The sequence below is a fragment of the Leuciscus leuciscus genome (genome assembly GCF_965113295.1).
Source record: "Leuciscus leuciscus genome assembly, chromosome: 20".
Taxonomy (NCBI): Eukaryota; Metazoa; Chordata; class Actinopteri; order Cypriniformes; family Leuciscidae; genus Leuciscus; species Leuciscus leuciscus.
Genome location: NC_138744.1, coordinates 23,653,981 through 23,675,124, shown reverse-complemented (window position 1 = coordinate 23,675,124; position 21,144 = coordinate 23,653,981). Strand labels below are relative to the sequence as shown.

The window sequence follows — 21,144 nt, the reverse complement described above, 5'->3', positions numbered from 1 at the left end:
ATATGGGTGACCCCAGGAAAAGCTTGGAGAGAAAATCAGGTGTCATGTGACTTAAAAACAGCATATTATTGTTTTGTTCATTTGTTTAAGAATCCCCTTTTAATTCCTAGAATTCAATTTGTTTTTGTTTCATTAAAATAATGAGAAAATTATGCAAAATGATATATCAGTGTAGCAAAGATAGTTCATTTGATTAAATGTAGTAACTCTCAGAAAGTGTTTTAGCATTAAAGGGTTAGTTCACCCCAAAATTGTAATTCTGTCATTACTCACTCTTATGTCGTTCCAAACCCGTAAGACTTTGTCCCTCCGTTGACAGCTACGCAATTAAACTACAATTGTGACGCTTCAAAAAGTTCATAAAGAAATTGTAAAACTAATCCATATGAATTGAGTGGTTTAGTCCAAATTTTCTGAAGAGACGCGATCGCTTTATATTATGAACAATTTAATTTAGGCATTTATTCACATATAAACATTCATCAGTTCACACATCAGTTGTGGTAAACAGAAGCTCAAGCATGTTCGCCTGACGTGCGAGAACCAATGAGGTTCATTCTCGTGTTACGCAGCACCTTTGAGCTTCTGCAAGAACCAATGAGGTTCATTCTTGTGTTACGCAGCACATTTGAGCTTCTGCAAGAACCAATGAGGTTCATTCTCGTGTTACATAGCACGTTTGAGCTTCTGAAAGAACCAATGAGGTTCATTCTCGTGTTACGCCGCACGTTTGAGCTTCAGCAAGAACCAATGAGCTTCATTCTCGTGTTACGCCGCACGTTTGAGCTTCTGCAAGAACCAATGAGGTTCATTCTCGTGTTACGCAGCACGTTTGAGCTTCTGCAAGAACCAATGAGGTTCATTCTCGTGTTACGCAGCACGTTTGAGCTTCTGCAAGAACCAATGAGGTTCATTCTCGTGTTACGCAGCACGTTTGAGCTTCTGCAAGAACCAATGAGGTTCATTCTCGTGTTACGCAGCACGTTTGAGCTTCTGCAAGAACCAATGAGGTTCATTCTCGTGTTACGCTGCACGTTTGAGCTTCTGCAAGAACCAATGAGCTTCATTCTTGTGTTACGCAACACATTTGAGCTTCAGCAAGAACCAATGAGGTTCATTCTCGTGTTACGCAGCACGTTTGAGCTTCTGCAAGAACCAATGAGGTTCATTCTTGTGTTACGCAGCACGTTTGAGCTTCTGAAAGAACCAATGAGGTTCATTCTCGTGTTACGCCGCACGTTTGAGCTTCAGCAAGAACCAATGAGCTTCATTCTCGTGTTACGCCGCACGTTTGAGCTTCTGCAAGAACCAATGAGGTTCATTCTCGTGTTACGCAGCACGTTTGAGCTTCTGCAAGAACCAATGAGGTTCATTCTCGTGTTACGCAGCACGTTTGAGCTTCTGCAAGAACCAATGAGGTTCATTCTCGTGTTACGCAGCACGTTTGAGCTTCTGCAAGAACCAATGAGGTTCATTCTCGTGTTACGCAGCACGTTTGAGCTTCTGCAAGAACCAATGAGGTTCATTCTCGTGTTACGCTGCACGTTTGAGCTTTTGCAAGAACCAATGAGCTTCATTCTTGTGTTACGCAACACATTTGAGCTTCAGCAAGAACCAATGAGGTTCATTCTCGTGTTACGCAGCACGTTTGAGCTTCTGCAAGAACCAATGAGGTTCATTCTTGTGTTACGCAGCACGTTTGAGCTTCTGAAAGAACCAATGAGGTTCATTCTCGTGTTACATAGCACGTTTGAGCTTCAGCAAGACCACTGAGCTTCATTCTCGTGTTACGCCGCACGTTTGAGCTTCTGCAAGAACCAATGAGGTTCATTCTCGTGTTACGCAGCACGTTTGAGCTTCTGCAAGAACCAATGAGGTTCATTCTCGTGTTACGCAGCACGTTTGAGCTTCTGCAAGAACCAATGAGGTTAATTCTTGTGTTACGCTGCACGTTTGAGCTTCTGCAAGAACCAATGAGCTTCATTCTCGTGTTACGCAGCACGTTTGATTCTGCAAGAACCAATGAGGTTCGTTCTCGTGTTACGCAGCACGTTTGAGCTTCAGCAAGAACCAATGAGCACCATTCTCGTGTTACGCAGCACGTTTGATTCTGCAAGAACCAATGAGGTTCGTTCTCGTGTTACGCAGCACTTTTGAGCTTCCGGAAGAACCAATGAGGTTTGTTCTCACGCGTCCAAGCAGGATCGGTTGAGTTTCTTTTCATGTTTGTTGATCAATGTTTAAATGTGAATAAAAGTCTAAATTAAATCAGTTCATCATATAAAGAGATCGAGTATCTTCAGAAAATGTGGACTAGGCCACTCAATTCATTTGGATTAGTTTTCTGATCTCTTAATGAAAAAAAGAAAAGAAAAGATATTTGTGTTCCGAAGATGAACGAAAGTATCATGGGTTGGAACGACATGAGGGTGAGTAATTAATGACAGAATTTTCATTTTTTGGGTGAACTATTTGTTTAACTATGAATAATCTGGTGGTCTATAATAGCTTTGTGCAATAAAAGGTTATGTAGCCTAATTTGGATATATGTCAGTTAATGTATTGATAGACTGATTATTATCCAGATATTACTCAGAAACACATCAAATACTCGATTTTGAAAATGTCATTTTTCACATTCCTAACAAAAAAACTGTCAAATAAATCTGGTTCTCAATGTTCTTGTCCTTAACTCTGGGACTTTATAAGACCATAGTGTTCAACATTTATGAATCTTAGGGCCCAAAAATGTTCCCACTGTTCTCTGACCTGCACACTGGAGTTTACAGAATAATCTGGAGGAACTGAAATGAAATATTGATTGGAATCATTATCCATTGATCCACCAAAGCAGATTCACTTAAAAAAAAAAAATCAAGACTGTTTTCAGCAAGTATGGGATGCATTTTTGTGATCTTATCACAAGTGGTCAATGACATGTAGAAATGGAGTCTAAAACATGTTATTATCAGTTCACTGAAACCCAACCCAAGCTCATTAGAAATACATGACCCTGCCTACATTTTCTGAAACACTGCAAAAACGTGCCTATACATGTTTCAATGCAGTTTATATCTGAAATGACGCTAGTGGCAGTAAAAAAGCAACAACTTTTATTATTTTATTTTCTATTTATTTATGTATTTATTTATGTATGCTTTGTTAACAGTATCGGTTGGGTTTAATGTAGGTTCTCCTATATTTGTGAGAGAGCATTAACCTTTAAGCACCACTCTCCAGACGTTTCATTTCCCGACTGCCATGACACATACAAGAACCAACGTAATAATAATACGTTGCCATAGTTCGCGTTTGAATGTTTCAGTTAGCTGTGAACTGTAGCACCAATCACTGGATTTTGAAAGTGCTGTAAAACGTGCTACAAGCAAAGCAATATCATTTTGCAAAAATGTACCCATGAACACTGGGCTTTTTTAATAAACCCACATCTGCAATGGAGAATAACATGATATGATTATAGTACCTCTTGTGGACGTGTCACCTGAAAAGTGCAGCAAAATGTACCTGGAGCAACGTATTTCAGGTTATAGAAATGTAGGCAGGGTAACTTATTTCCAATGGGTTGCCAAAACCACATACAGAGGTAGTTGCATCAAAACAAGTTGTCAAACTTTGTTGTCTTGTACCAAAATACACTGATTACGATGGAAATTACTGATACCTTCCTTATACTTTTCATTTGGTTCTTTTTCTATTCACTTGTAAGCTGTGTAACACAGTTTGCCCTTCAGTCGCATTAGTGCATGACACTCAGCGCTCCCGCTAAAGTGAAGTAGAGTGTAAAGGAAACGAGGGGAGGGTCTCGACTAAATCCGAACAAGTGGTCATGAGAGATGCATTTGAAAATGTTAATACCGGGTGGTAACGTAATGCATGCTGACCACTTGTTGTTACATCATGGATAACGCATCTTAATACCAGGTGGAAACAGGGCAATTTTTGCTATATAGGAGTTTTGCTTTGGTTATATGATGTTTCAGTTTTGGTTCCTCATAAAGGGTATCCTATGCCACAACATTACTACACAACACTAGATCGCATCCTGCACTGGTGCTTTGCAATGTGCCTTCAGTTGACTCATACCTTGTCTGTATCTTCAGACTGAAATATTACTTGCATATATTGTTTGTGAATTCATTGCTATGCAGTTTATAATTAATATACATATAAGTTCTGAACATTATATGAAAGCCAGCTTGTTCATGGTATCTGGTCTAATTTAATCATATTTTGTTACATGATGCCAAATTAGAATCTTAAACTATATCTTAAGTTGTTGTTGTTTTTATTCTAAAAATCAGTTTTCATACTAGATGTCTACATGTAAAATTTCGGTAAAATATGAAGTGAGGTACGTTATTCTCCCATGTCACTGTTGCTGAGCTCTAGTCCTGTGCTAACAGCTGATTGGTCCATGGTTGGCCTCAAAGGTTCCAGGGTAGATAAAGTGTCATACTGAAAAAACACTTTTGGCTCTAATTGGAATTTTTATTTTTAGAGTGCTGATGATGTGTGGACAATACTGTAGTTTGCAGTAAAGAAATACAAAGATATCAAATCATACCTGATGACCATTCTACAAATAAGAATGTAATTTTAATATCAATTTGCATCAAAATGATTCCACTGTCTCCAACAATAATTTCATGAAATATAATAAAGTGTTCTTCATGTGAAATCCATTATTAGATTATAGTAAGTGCATATGAGCCGTTTTTACACACCCTCTGCTCTCAGTCACATTTTCACGTGTCATTAACCGATCACTATAATGAATAATGGAGCATCCATTTCGAATATAATCAATCCAGACAAGTGAGACATTCATAATTGAAAAGAGATATTTACTTCTCATTCGTTTCATGGAAAGCCGCAAATTGACAAAGATAGATTGAATTTCATCGCCAATGAATGTTGTGTGTTTGCCAAGGGTTTTGTATCTTTCTCATGAAAGCATATTAGATCAGCCAGTCATAGAAGACTCAATACAGCCTTTGAAAAGAGGGTCTGGTTGTTTGTGGGAGATGCAATGAACTGAAATGCTGTTCAGTATTAGTTTGTGTGGAAGGCTTTGTTGTATTTCATATTCCATTGTGAGTTTCATATATTGCACATTGTATATGACTCATGTCTAATAGAGGCTTTCAGCAGACACAGGATGACATCTAGATGAGACTATGAGAATCCCATCTATTGAAGATAGAGAGAGAGTGAAATGAAAGTGGTTGGCATAGTGATGCACTGTGGCATAATATTCCCACAGATGGCAGAAAGACCAGAGACCAGCTTCCCACCAACACACTCCACTCAACTCTGTAACCCTCAGACGTACATCCAGCTTGTGTATGTGTGTTTAAGTGGCAAGCTGTACCCACATGACCCTCAAAGCAGATTCCAAGCTGCCCACTGTGCCAGGAAAAACTGGCAGACTCATTCTTGGGGCCGGTTCCCTCAAAACGTCTTTTTGCTGTTAAAAACGCATGACGCAGGACAGTAGAACAAAAAACAAAACAAAAGTCTAGAGCAGTGTTTCCCAACCCTGTTCCTGGAGGCACACCAACAGTGCACATTTAGAATGTCTCCCTTATCTGACCCATATATTTCTGGTCTTGGAGTCTCTACTCACAAGCTGATGAGTTGGATCAGGTGTGTTTGATTAGGAAGAGTTTGAACGTGTAGTGTTGACGTTCCTCCAGGAAAAGGGTTGGAAAACACCGGTCTAGAGACATGTTATTTAAAAGTTGGACGACTTTTAACTTGGGCACTGCGTTTTTAGAATACAGCATTGCAAGATGCGAGAACAAAAGTTAAAGACGCCCATCTAGCGTGTTTACATTAAAAAACAATGGAAAAGTAGCGTAATGAAATGGAAAATCACATTCTTACACACTAAAACTAACACACAATGCTGCTGTGAAAAACATTTTCAAACCCTGGATTTTCTTGTGCATTATCTTAAATCTGACATCCAGTCATTCTCTTGCAAAGACACTCAGGACACTGTTTTTTAAGTGTTTTCTGTGGTCGGATCACAGCTGATCACATTAAAAGGCAGGTGTTAATGCACCCAAGATTGTGATCGAATCATGATCGGATCGCCGAAAACACATTTGAAGGTCTGGGATGGATTCTTATCACATTTGATGAAAGTTTAAATGCTAATGCGTTTTTATTATGCATATTCTGTTAAGTAATGTGTAGTTACTATGTAATAAGCATGTAATTAAGTAATAAGAAAATGCTCTTGCGATTTACTCACCCGATTTGATCTACAGTATCCAATTATCAAATTAGTTAGACTTGGAATCTTGTTTCTCTAGTTTATCTCCCCAAAGCACTTAAAAACTGTTTATCCTCTTTTTCGTCACTTAAAATCCCTATTAACACCTTTTAATGGGGGGTTTGTACTGACAGAAAACACACTGGAGATGAAGGAAGTCAATGCAGTCAGTCAAAAAAAAAAAAATCCAGATTTAAAAAAACAGCATTTGCCAGAAATAAATGTGGCTTGTGGCTCTGTGGCAATATAAAAACTATGTTAGAGCACCCGCCTGGCCTAAAACCAACACTGGCTCAACAGGACTGCCTGTTTTGTTTGTTTTTTGACTAATGATAGATGGGCAGAGTGTTTGGGAAAATATCTAAATATAAATGTTTTACAGTGTCATATACTTTCTGGAATAGCTTCTTTTTTTAAAGAGTCAATGTCATTGTTGAAAAACCATGAATATGTTTCTATCTACTTTCTAGTTCAGTTCATACACTGCTTAGTGAGTCAGACATTTTCAGTACTGTGCACTGAAACATCCACTCCCAATGAATTACATACTGGACAGTTAAGAAAGAAAAAAAAGCACACATTGGCTGCTCAGTATACTTAAAGTACCAGAAATCTCATCATGGCTTATTTCATTATGCCACTATACTTTTTAACAAGCACAGTGAAGATGTATGTTAAACAAAATGGAAGATACCAGCATGTCATCTCATCATATGATGCTGTTGGTTAATTAATGCCAGCTGTGTTTTTAATGAACAACATCATAACTGTGTCGCAGGCAATTGAATCATCAGTGTCCCACTGTTTTCTGGATCAAGATTTTAGAAGAAAATATAAATGCATATATAAAATCACAATTTTAAGGTTCTGTATTGCATACTGTGTATTAGATTTTAGCTTTTATGCGGTTCACATAAAAGGTTAGTTCGCCCAAAAATGAACGTTCTGTCATCATTCATCATGTCGTTCCAAACCCATACGATTTTTGTTCATCTTCGGGACACAAATTAAGATATTTTTAATGAAATCTTAGAGATTTCTGTCCCTCCATTGAAAGTCATTTTCAAAATTGCAAAACGTTCATAAAAAGATTGTAAAAGAAATCCATTTGAATCGAGCAGTTTAATCCAAGTCTTCTGAATAGACACGGATCAGTTTATATAATCAAAAGATTTAACTAATAGGCTTTTTATTCCACATATATGTATTGAGGTTCATTCTCGTGTTACGCCAGCATGTTTGAGCTTCAGAAGAACATGTGTTTGTTCTTGTGCATCAAGCAAGGTTGAGCTTCAGTTGACCATATTTGATGATCAATGTTAATGTGAATAAAAGTCTAAATTCAATCTGTTCATCATATAGCCGTGTCTCTTCAGAAGATTTGCACTCAAACACTTCATTCATTTGGATTTATTTTGCAATGTCTTTATGAAAGTTTGTGAGTTTTGGGTGAATGGACTTTCAATGGAGGGACAGAAATCTCTCAGATTTCACAAAAAATATCTTTATTTGTGTTTTGCTGATGAATAAAAGTCTTATGGGTTTGGAACGACATGAGAGTGAGTAATTTTTAAATAATGTTGCATTGTGAATAATAAACAATGCAAGTTTTAAAGTAAGTTTTAAAAAAGCATGTTTTTTTAAAATAGTTTCAAATCAAGTACATCATGTAACATTGCAGGACACTGCTGTCACTGCTTGAAATTGAATGTCAACTACCCGCCTGCAGAATTCTGCAGAAAGATATCCACAGAATTTCATCATTCGCCAGAACACCTGTTATTCACATTCTACACATTCACTAGTCCTTGCATTTAGTTTATTTATTATTTCGGCTAATAATGGCTTAATAATTCTATCAATAAGACTGTGCACAGAAAATGGTTACTTTTTTTATAAAAAATCATTATGTCCATGGAATGTCCACATAAAATATGGAAACCCATGTGCATGGTTCTGAACCGGTTCATGGAATGAAAGCAAAAACCGAAAACAAACTATTTTTACAGGAACAAAAACGAAAACAAATTTAAATGCTCTGAACAGAAACGCTTATTTGAAAAAATCATTAACCGGTTAATAACGTTATTTTATCGTTCTGTTTAAGATTTTAATTTGGCAGTCAACCAATCATGAATTCAAATACGGCCTATGCAAATGTGACGTTGATGCATCCAGCATAAGTGAAATGCCCGCGCTCAGCTGTCAAGTCATCCAATGTAAGTCTCAAGACAATGTGCTGGCATTAGCTGTTGGATCGCAGGAGTTTATCCGTTGATATGTTACCATGGCACGTTATATCCAGCAGGGTGTTTAGAAACCAGTAAAAATTGCAGGTTAGTTTAGTACTGCTACTATTCAGGAAACGTAAAAAAAAAAGTTTTAGAAAAAGTATATTTTAAATGATTAAACACCTTGTTGTCAAAGTTAGTATTGTGGCTTTATGTATGGTGATACACTTGCGTGTGTCGTTATATTATTCATATTTTTCCAAAGTCAAGCTCAAATGGAGCTCAACTTACATGTGACAAAGGTTATTATAGCTATGTGGGTGCTCAGTTTTTACTGTCGTTTAGATTTGGCAAAAAGTTTGCGTTACAAAAGACACACACTGGATTGGCTATGACTATACCAGACTAAGACACTCTTCTCCGCTCCTTAAATACATAAAACATTAACCTTTACACACATTGTGTTTTGAAGAACGAAAACGCTGTACTTATTCAAAGAACTAGATTTGTATTTACCATTGAGCAGCAAACAAGCAGAGATGGTGTCCACAATGAGTGCAGGACTTCATTCACGATTGAGGCGGGTGGAGCTACTATATGAGGCTTTGATTTTGAGGATCCACTCGAGTTATGAGGTTTAGTCACAAGCTCTTTGTATAAAGTTCTATTCAAGTTCTAGTATAAAGTATAGGCAAATAAATAAATAAATCCAAAAAAAAAAAAAAAAATCATTATTAACTGTTTTTTTTGTTTGTTTTTTAATAAAAAATAAATAAAAAAAAAGCCCTGCTGTGTGTGCACAGTATAAAAATAATTTTGTCTTGGGAATGACCCCATAATGTGTGTGTGTGTGTGTGTGTGTGTGTGTGTGTGTGTGTGTGTGTGTGTGTGTGTGTGTGTGTGTGTGTGTGTGTGTGTGTGTGTGTGTGTGTGTGTGTGTGTGTGTGCGTGTGTGCACATAAATACATATGCATATAAGTGGAAGCAGGGCAGCAGGATGGGGCACTGTGTGAGAATGTTTTCAAGGGCAAATGGTGCCCAAGGATCAAGTGAACAGATTGTCTATGTGTGCTAGGGACATACTGCATTTTAAATAGTTCATCCGAAAAGGAAATGTGTCACCTCAAAGTCTCCACTCAGTATAAAAGCCTTTTCATGTGTTCACTCCATACGCTTTTCATTTTTGGTGGTAAACATTCCGAGTTTGCCCACAAACAATCACACATGATCTTCCCTGCAGTCTGTTTACGCAGCGACTGAGGTCACAGTTTGAAGCAACACATGGTTTGAAAAATGTAATTTGCAGCGTTGTTTCTTCCAAAGGAGGCGGTGGGAAATATCGATCGCTTCAAATGCACAGGCCCAGTTTTGTGCCTGAGTACATGCGGAGGTCATGAGAGGCCTGCGCGTTACACGTCCCCATAGGCTTCGGGTTCTCCTCCTCTTCTCATTCTTTCTTTCTCTCCTCCAATCATCCATTCACAGCCCACAGTGGCATTAACACTCCCTAATCTCCCTGATTCCTGTGTGCTTTTCAGCCCACAGTCCCATTAGACTCCTCGGCCTGATTTCCCCGATGCATCTACAAGCCCTGCTAAGTAAACAGGGTGGATTTGGGAGGCCGTATAAGCAGGTTTTAACTCTTGTTCTGCTGTGACTCCGCGTTGGCATGTGAACAATACCGGAGCTGCGGAGCCTGTGGACGCACACCAAAGGCCTTTCAGCGCCAGGGGATCTCCCTCCGGTCAGCCTCTCTATGGGCCGGGGAGGGGGCGGCGGTCTTTGGGGTTATTGTGTGGCCTCCTAAAGCACTGCACTCCATTCTGGAGTGGCCGGCGACATCATAAAGAGGGGCGGGATTAGGCGCGGCTGGCCCTTGCCCCAGAGTCTCTTGGGATTATGCCTTTATGGCAGAGGGCAGCAACAGATCAGCGCCAAAAGAGGCTAGAATCCCTGAGCCGACCACACAGGGCTTTGAGGGCCGAAATGAGCGGCAGAGAAAATCCCCACGGCCCTTGTGTGTCGCTTTTTGTCTTTATCTCAGTCTCAGGCTGAGTGGGGATTGTTGGTCTGGGTTGAGAACTCATACTCCATGCTGCTCCCCTGATGGACGTGTTAAGCCTGTAACTGCTGTCTCTACAGTCTCTGAGGATGAGAACATAACTTTTCAGCTCTCCTACCCAGAGCCAATATATCTCTGCCAATATATATTTTTCTGCGTGGTATTCAGTTGATCACAATTCCAGCTGGTTTGGGGGTAGGGATGGCAGTCGTAATGAAATTGTTGATTTTGATTCTAATGCACGATCGCTTCTGCATTGCTTCTGTAGTGACCACAGCAACTTCCTGTGCAGCGCAGTGAATGGAAATGGTGTGAAAATTAAACACAAAATTACATCTCGAAAAGGTGTTACAGGGCAATATTGATACGATTCATCTTCACGCTAAAGATATTTAAAACTTCTGGAACTCATTACAAAAATGTGTTTAATATAATATACAAAAATTGTATCTTTACTATAATTAATAATATGTATAATATTCTTTGTTATAATTATTTGTGATCATCCCATGGAGTCCATTTCATTGACAAATAATGAGATCATTTTAATAATAAACACTTTTAAAATAATTCTTGCAAAAGGTGTTTACACAGACTTTTTAATGTCTTTTTAGCCATAAATCCAAAACAATAATTGGTCTTAACTGTGTATTAAACAGCAATACAAAACAAAAATGTGGGCACATTTTATTCATTTTATAAAATTCTACTGACAAATGTTGTGCCCAGAGATTATTTTCTCTTTCAGAAGATGCGTAAAAGCACCCCCTACCTTATAACATAGATTGCCGGAAAATTCTGTCAATGGTGGGGAAAAGAGTTAACTGTCATTTTATGAAAAACAGTTTGCAATGAAAAAGAATGGTGACAGGCTGTGAGTTCATAACATACTGCCTAATATCGTCTTATGTTCCACATAAGGTTATACAGGTTTGAAACAACATTAATGGATAATGACAAATCTTTCATTTTTTCGTGAACTATCCCTTTAAGAATCACAGATGTTTGAGTTTTGTGGCATCGCACTCCATTTTCAGTGTGGACAGACAGATTTTTTGTTTCTGGAAATTCCGAATTTTGTATTACAGAACTTTATTGTTGTACCCTTAATAATTCTATATCTGAATGTCAAAGCCATGATTTCTGAACGACATTTGTAGCAGAGTTGTCCCTTATGTGTATGACCTTGTCTATGCCTGCATTATTCATCAAACTCTTGGTTCATGGGTTTGATTACCAGGGATATACTCTTACACTTATCAAATGTATACCTTGAATTCAATCACTTTGGATAAAAGTATCTGCCAAATGTAAATTTTAAAAAAGCTAGAAAAAAATCCTGTTTTTCATATTATGTGTCCCTAAAAGTCTGAGAGAAACACCTAATGAGAAGTTCTAAAATAAATATATAAGACAGATTATCTAAACCACTGTTATTGACCGTACATGGACAAACAGATTTGTAGTGCTGAGACTGATGAAGGATATAGTTTGATATTTCCCAAAAGCAACAGAAGAGCAATATAAAAGTCTGAGAAACATTTGCGTGAAGGGAGAGTTTGGCTGCAGCTCAGCTGTTCAATAATTCAGCCTGTTCTTTCGAACTGCTATATAGTTGCATGTACAGTTGTGGTCAGAATTATTGGCATCCCTGGTAAATATGATCAAAGATGGCTGTAAAAATAAATCTGCATTGTTTATCCTTTTGATCTTTCATTCAAAAATTTCACAAAACCCTAACCTTTCATTAAAGTAGAAGAATTGAAAGTGGGGTGAAAATCACATTATGAAATAAATGTTTTTTCTCCAAAACACGTTGGCCACAATTATTGCCACCCCTAGAACAGAGTAAAATATCTCTGAAGTATATTTTCATGAATATTTACATTTTTATCACACCAGGGTGACTAAACAGGAAATTGTCTAGCTATGACTTGTTTGTTTCACAGGAGTTTAAATATGAGGAAACTCAAGGCCAAATTCCCTTAATCATCCATCACTATGAGTAAAACCAAAGAATATAGTTCTAATGTGCAGCAAAAGATTGTTGAGCTTCACAAAAGTGGCTGTAGGAAAATAGCTAAAGCATTGAAAATCCCCATTTCCATCATCAGGGTAAAAATGAAGAAGTTCCAATTAACTAAAGATGTTTTGAATCTGCCTGGAAGAGGCCACGTCTATATTGTCTTAATGCACCTTGAGGAGGAGAGTTTGAGTGGCCAAAGACTCTCCAAGGATCCCAAATGGAGAATTGCAGAGATTAGTTGAGCCTTGGGGTCAAAAAGCCGTAGAAAAAAATCGAACAACCCCTACATCACCACGTGTTGTTTGGGAGGGTTTCAAGAGAAATCCTCCTCGCTCATTCAAAAACAAACTCCAGCAGTTGTCAGACACGACTGGAACTACAAATGGGATGAGGTTCTATGGTCAGATAAAAAAAAAAAAAAAAGAGCTTTTGGCAGCAAAGCCACCAGATGGGTTTGGTGCTAACAGGGATAACAAGTACCCCATGCCCACGGTTAAATATACTGCTGGATCTTTAATGTTGTGGGCCTATTTTTTTGCTGGAGGTCCTGGACATCTTATTCAGATGCATGGTATCATGGATTCTAGCAAATACCAACAGATAAAAACCTGATGGCCTTTGCTAGAAATCTTATAATGGGCCATGGTTGGATCTTCCATCAGGACTACAATCCAAAACAAACATCAAAATCAACACAAAAATGTGTCACTGAGCACAAAAGGAAGCTTCAGCCATGACCGTACCAGTCCCCTAAACTGAACCCTTTAGAAAATGAGTGGGCTGAACTGAAGAGAAGAAACACCAACATGGATCTGGGAATCTGAAGGATCTGGAGAGATTCTGTATGGAGGAATGCAGGGGATTCTAATCTCTCAAATGATCTCTTTTCAGTTGTTCTCCAAACTCATTCAATTCAATTCAAATTTATTTGTATAGCGCTTTTCACAATACATATTGTCTCAAAGCAGCTTTACAGAAAGTGCATTTCAGAAATGTACATAGAAAAATACAGTTAGTTAATCATGCATTAATTTAGGGCATAACATATCGCTGGCGTCGAGTCGTCTCCTCACGGGCGTGGGGTCGTCTCCTCACGGGCGTGGGGTCGTCTCCTCACGGGCGTGGTGTCGTCTCCTCACGGGCGTGGTGTCGTCTCCTCACGGGTTTCGAGTCGTCTCCTCACGGGTTTCGAGTCGTCTCCTCACGGGTTTCGAGTCGTCTCCTCACGGGTTTCGAGTCGTCTCTGCACGGGTGTTGGGGCATCTGAAGTTTCCATGAGAGGCTGGATACAAACTGGAGCTGAAGAACTCTATTTACCTCGGGACTAGCATCCCGAGATAACGACAGAAAAGCAGATGGGAAATAATTAGCGTAGCTGCTGTTCATAATATTAATGCATTCAATCTGATTCAACTGTAGTATAAAAGGTAAGTATTATGTGAATGCTTGGCTAAAGAGATGCGTCTTTAATCTAGTTTTAAACTGGGACAGCGAATCTGGGCCTCGAACAATATCAGGAAGGCCATTCCAGAGTTTAGGAGCTAAATGTGAAAACGCCCTCCCTCCTTTAGTGGTCTTAGATATCCTAGGAATGACCAGAAGCCTCGAATTTAGTGATCTTAAAGAGCGCGATGGATTGTAGGGCGATAGAAGTTCCGTTAAATACCCAGGAGCTAAACCATTTAGGGCTTTATAGGTCATTAGTAATACTTTGTAATTGATACGGAACTTAATAAGTAACCAGTGTAGAGATGATAGAATTGGTGTTATATGATCATATTTTCTTGACCTAGTAAGAACTCTAGCAGCTGCATTTTGGACTAACTGTAGCTTGTTTATTGAGGATGCAGGACAACCAGCTAATAAAGCATTACAGTAATCTAGTCTCGAGGTCATGAATGCATGAACTAACTTTTCAGCATCAGAGACAGATAGCATATTACGTAGCTTAGCAATGTTTCTAAGGTGGAAAAAGGCTGTTCTTGTAACATATGAAATATGATTTTCGAAAGACAAGTTGCGATCTAGTATAACCCCCAGGTCTTTTACTGTAGTGGATAAAGTAACAGGACATTCTTCTAAATTGAAGTTGCATTGTAAGAGGTTTTGTGGGCAGTTTTTTTGGACCCATAAGTAAAACCTCTGTTTTATCTGAATTTAATAGCAGAAAATTACACGTCATCCAGTATTTTATATCTTTAACACACTCTGTCAATTTAGATAATTTATTGTTTTCATCTGGTCGTGATGAAATATATAATTGAGTGTCATCAGCATAACAGTGGAAATTAATTCCATGTTTTCTTATAATATTACCAGTGGCAGCATATATATTGAGAATAGCAGAGGGCCTAACACAGATCCCTGCGGTACTCCATAGTTTACTGACGTTATCTTCGATTTTTCTCCATTTAAACAGACAAAATGGTAGCGGTCTGATAAGTACGATCTAAACCAGCTTAATGCCTGTCCATAGCCGCGTTTCCACTGTCGGGCCAGGGCCGGGCTTTAAACGGGCCGTGCCGGGCTAATAGCCTCGGGCTAATAGCACCGGGCCTGCATTTCCACTGTCGGGCCAGAAGCTCCACAGTGCTTCACTAAAACACGCCCGTAACACGCCTCTCTGGAACAACGTCACACTAACCCATCATTTCACCAACAAATGGAAGTTTTATCAGAAAACTAATCAGAAATCACTGGAAACAGCGTTGAAAACAAACATGATAAAAGCGGCCGTTTGCTGGCATTTTTGTTGTTTACTTGAATATTTAAAACCCAAGCATCGATTTTTTACCACAGGTTTACAATAAAAAGTGATACATTGATCATAATGAATTAATTTATGTCAAAATTGCACATTAGTCACTCAGAAATAAATTACCGTTAGGTCTATTTCACAAAAGAAAGAGGACACACTTACTTCTTCAGTCGCGTCTGTTACTGTTTATCTGGTAGTTACAGGACATATTTACATCACATTTAGAAAGAATGATCATTTCTACAAATATATGCCACCAAAAATACGACCTGAGGAGCTTTAGCACTCTCTCGACTCCCATTCAGATATTTTCCGTCAGAGAAACAGAGGAAGCTCCCAAAAAAAAAGTTGCTTTATTTTATGATAGTCCATAAAGAGACGAGACGTAGGCTACTGACAGATACAATAAAAACATGATTGTGATAGCCTTTATGATTGGTCTGATTTCTTCAAGCGTTCACTATGTTTTTTTACTATGCGTATCTTCAAGCGTTTACTATGGTAATGGTTAGCGCGCATAGTCTTTTGCATCACAAACACAAGGCATTCAAACATGAACGCGAGTTAAATTATTTTAAAAGTCTTTAATGCTGACAGAATCATCCGGCGCTGCCGTCTCCCGACTCAGGTGAACTCCGCCTCTGTTCGTAACCACTCCTCTAGCCCGAGCTCGCCCGCTCTGGCCCAAGGTATTCGACGGGCCAGAAATCCTGGCCGTTGGCCCAGAGTGAGCCCCGATCAAGCCCCGGAAGTGACAGTGGAAACGCGACTGGCCCTGGCACGCACTAGCCCGGCCCTGGCCCGACAGTGGAAACGCGGCTCATGAACACCAGTGTAGCTTTGTAGTCGATCTAAGAGTATTTTGTGATCTATAGTGTCGAACGCAGCGCTAAGATCGAGTAAAACTAGTATTGAGATACAGCCTTGGTCAGAAGCTAGAAGTAAATCATTTGTAATTTTAACGAGCGCAGTTTCTGTGCTATGGTGCGGCCTGAATCCTGACTGAAATTTTTCATAGATATCATTTTCTTGCAAGAAAGAGCACAATTGAGCGGACATAACTTTTTCTAGTATTTTAGACATAAATGGTAGATTTGAAATGGGTCTATAATTTGCTAGGTTATTATGATCTAATTGTGGTTTCTTAATAAGAGGTTTTATAACTGCCAGTTTAAATATTCTTGGAACATGACCTAAAGATAAAGATGAGTTAATAATATTGAGAAGAGGCTCTTCCACTACAGGTAACACTTCTTTCAGTAGTTTAGTGGGTATTGGATCTAATAAACATGTTGTTGGTTTAGATGCAATGATAAGTTTATTTAGCTCTTCCTGTCCTATAGTTGTAAAGCGGTGTAGTTGTTCTTGAGGGGCGATAATTGAGGCTGAATCATAAGACACCATTAAAGATTGTACATTTACAATTGTGTTTCTGATGCTTTCTATTTTCTCAGTGAAGAAATTCATAAAATCATTACTACTAAACTGTAACGGTATATTTTGCTCAGGTGATGTCTGTTTATTTGTTAGTCTAGCCACGGTGTTAAATAAAAACCTCGGATTATTTTGGTTATTTTCTATTAGTTTGCGGAGATGCTCAGCCCTGGCCGCTTTTAGGGCCTTTTTATAATGTGATATACTGTCTTTCCACGCGATTCTAAAGACCTCTAAATTAGTTTGTTTCCATTTACGCTCTAAATTACGAGTTTCTCTCTTGATAACATGAGAGAAACTGTTGGTATCACATGGTATCACTGTTATACCATGGCGCTTTAGTTTTCTCTCTAACCTTTTTTAATCTAATTGGTGCAACGATGTCTAATGTACTAGAGAAAACGGTGCTCACATAGTGCTAGTCATTTCCTCTAGTTCATCTGTTTGTTTGGGTTCACTGAGCAGCTGAAATAGATCAGGTAAGCTATTTGAGAATCTATCTATAGTGGTTGGAAGGATTGTTCTGCCTGGTCGATAACGTGGCGCAACATGACAAATTTCAGCAGTACGTAGTATGCAAGTTACCATGTAATGGTCAGTGACATCATCACTTTGCGGTATAATATCTATATCGGTTGGATTGGTTCCATGTGATATAATTAAATCTAGCGTATGATTAAGACGATGAGTGGGACCAGTGACGTTTTGCTTGACCCCAAAGGAGTTTAATAAATCTGTAAACGCAGCCCCTAATGCATCATTTGTGTTATCTACGTGTATGTTAAAATCTCCAACAATTAATGCTTTATCGACGTTGACCAATAGATCTGAGAGAAAGTCTGCAAACTCTTTTAGGAAATCAGCGTAAGGCCCTGGAGGTCTATATACAGTAGCCAAGGCTAGAGATAATAGGGATTTATTTCTTACATCTAAGAGTGTAACATTTAGCACAAGTACTTCAAACGAATTAAACCTATAACCTGTTTTTTGAGTAACATTAAGAATATCTCTATAGATTGTTGCAACACCGCCGCCACGACCAATCAGACGGGGCTCATGCTTATAACAGTATCCAGGAGGAGTAGACTCATTAATACCGAAATAATCATTTGGTTTAAGCCAGGTTTCAGTAAGGCAAAGTACATCGAAACTATTATCTGTGACCATTTCATTTACAATAACTGCCTTAGGTGTGAGTGATCTAATGTTTAGAAGACCTAGCTTTATAAATGTTTTTTGTTCACTAATATTGAGGTTTTCTGGTTTAATCACAATTAGATTTTTCCTAGATCCTACAGTAGATTTAATGTTTGACCTCACTAAACGTGGAATAGACACAGTTTCAATATAATGTTCTACATTGGTACTTATATCAAGTAAGTTTATAAATGGTTTTTGTTCACTAATATTGAGGTTTTCTGGTTTAATCACAATTAGATTTTTCCTAGATCCTACAGTAGATTTAATGTTTGACCTCACTAAACGTGGAATAGACACAGTTTCAATATAATGTTCTACATTGGTACTTATATCAAGTAAGTTTGGACAGCAAAGAGTGTTATTTGGACTTTGACTTACTAGTCATATGGTGTGCAACGCCTTGGAGATGTTGTCCGACAGAAGAGCCGCTCCGATTCTGTTGGGGTGAAGTCCATCAGCACGGAAGAGCCTAGGTCGCTTCCAGAACAGATTCCAATTATTTACAAAGAGCAGTCTCTGTTCATTACACCATGACATAAATCATTCATTTAGAGCAAATAATCTACTGAACCTTTCATGTCCTAGTCGGTACGTGGGAAGCGGTCCAGACACGATGATCGTTGTTTCAGGCGATGTGCTGCCTACCGTCTCGATCAGGCTCCTGTAGTCCTTCTTCAGAACCTCTGTCTGCCGCAGCCTGATGTCGTTCGTTCCCGCGTGCAGCACGACAGCTCCGACGCGCTCGTCACCATTCAGGATCTCGGGGACCTGCGCAGCCACATCGAGAACACGAGCACCAGGAAAGCAGTGAGTGCGCACCTTACCTTTACCTGAGGTAGCGTGTACATGCCGGACGATGGAAGTGCCGATGATCACAGCGTCGCGTCCCGTCTTGCGAAGAGGGGAGAAGCGGTTCCGGGTGGAGATCTCGAAGGCCGGGAGGGGCGGAGAGGTTCTTGCTCTGGTCCTGGTTCTTGCTCGCGTCCGCTGTGGAATCACCCAGGGTCCGTGGTGTTGTGTCGGTGCCGGAGTGAATGAAACCAGGGATGATCGCGTCCTGGTTGCTCGCGTCCTGTGCAGAGAAACACACGGAGTAGACGAGGTCGGAGTCAAAAGGTTACTAACCACTGACTTGTGAGCATCGGCGCGTGATGTTTCAAGCGCTGATCACCGATCTCGCAGCTCGGCTTGTCTCTCTAGTAGGTCGCGGATCTGCTATTCCACCGAGTCCAACTCTAACTGCACAGAATGCAGCTCGAACATGTCCTCACCTGCACTCAAAGGTAACGTTAGACACACATCCGATATATTCGCCATTATAGCAGATGTGCTATAATGGCGAATTATAGCTTTAAGTGATACAGGTGTAAAAAAGACGATCGATAGGCGCGACCACGCGTGTAATGCTAGCGGGCTAAGGCTAGTAGCGGAAGTTCGGAAAGTTGGATATAAGTAGCGAGATCAAAGCAATCCGATTGTTTTTTAAATAGAATAGTATTCCAGATATGTTCACACGCTGTAAAAATGAAAGTGTTCGTTTGTAAAAGAGTGTAAAGAAGAAAATCACGGTTTATGAATTAATTTGACGGAGCTCCAAACACAACAACGCACTCAGTCTCATATCAATGTGTTGTATCAAACTCATCAGGCATGATAGGAGAAAACTCAGAATTGTTATCTTGGCAAAAGGAGGTTGCAAAAAGGCAATAATTAATAAAAGGGCACCAATAATTATGGCCAATGTGTTTTGGAGAAAAACATTTATTTCATAATGTGATTTTACCCCCACTTTCAAAAGGATAAACAATGCAGATTTATTTTTACAGTCATCTTTGATCATATTTACCAGGGGTGCTAATAATTCTGACCACAACTGTATATTGAACATTTGAAAAGGTTTTCTTATTAACTCTGCTATTTGTAGACCAGTCTGTAACTGTTTCAATGTAAAAATAGTTTGTGTGTAATTTACACTCCCCGGCCAGAAGAAAAGGTCTCTGTTTGGATTTAAATTGGCAAATGCTTAAGAGTCTATTATTGAATTATTATTGCAGTGATTATAATGTTTCTAGCATGTTATTCATTTGGCAACAGTTCTTCTAACCCTAATTGATGGTGTATGTAGCTTTTCATTTCTTAAACAACTATGTAGGAAGACAAATTCCAGGATGACAATGTCAAGATTCATTAGGCTCAAATTGTGAAAGAATGGTTGGGAGGGAGCATGAAGAATCATTTTCACACATGAATTGGCACCTCTGAGTCCAAACCATACATTCATTGAAAGTTTTTGGGATGTGCTGGAGGAGACTTTACAGAGTGTTTGACTCTTGCACTATCAATACAAGATCTTGACCAAAAAAATGTATGCATCATTTGATGGAAATAACATCACATTTATTTCCATCAAGAGGTACATCATTTTTTGGTGCTGGTATATACATTATCATAGTGTGTTTTATGTGAAGTGTTGAGATATCCGTGTTTCTCTCCCACAGCTGGCGTGTAATGACAGTGAGGTGTATGAGGAGGCCAGTCACAGTGTGTCTCTGCTGGCTCAGCTGTATGGAGGAGAGGGTGTGGAGCGCCTGCAGTCGGAGGAGATGCTCAGCCTGGCACACGCACTGCAGATGCACACTGAGCCCAGACAGCAGAAATTACTGCTCCGCCTGCTGAAACGATTGGTGAGTGTGTGCAAAAACTGATCTGAGACCAGCTGAGCTGTACTCATGAATGCTATGTGAATGATTCATAACGTGTTGCAGTAAAAGTGAACAGTACATTTTTGCTCTGTATGGTGAATATGGGCAAAGTGGGACATTGGATATGTGTATTTTAAGTAGCTAAATATATACACATACATATTTATCTGGCTTTTATTTTCTGATTTGATTTTACCTATTATGCTCTTTTTGATTTTACCTTTCCTTTAGTGTGTAATATAGCTGTTTGTGCATGTAAACAATCTGCTGAGTTACAAAGCGGCCCAGGGGCGGATTGGCCATCTGGAGCACAGAGAGTTTTCCATATATAAAGAATAAATGATAGTAAATTCGTGTAGCCTATCCTTCCTTCAGTACGCTCTAAGCGGTAGACCTGTCACAACACAGCAGGGCAGGATAAACAATAAAT

At 39.2% G+C, this 21,144-nt stretch overlaps 1 protein-coding gene across 1 annotated transcript in view; it reads left to right on the top strand.

The window, feature by feature from the left end:
* The window catches only part of ulk4 (unc-51 like kinase 4), a 321,586-nt gene that overhangs the window by 265,588 nt on the left and 34,854 nt on the right, over window positions 1-21,144 (top strand). The window contains exon 35 of the mRNA XM_082150256.1: window positions 20,511-20,696. Within this exon, the coding sequence (XP_082006382.1) occupies window positions 20,511-20,696 (186 nt within the window). The remainder of the gene's footprint in view (window positions 1-20,510; window positions 20,697-21,144) is intronic.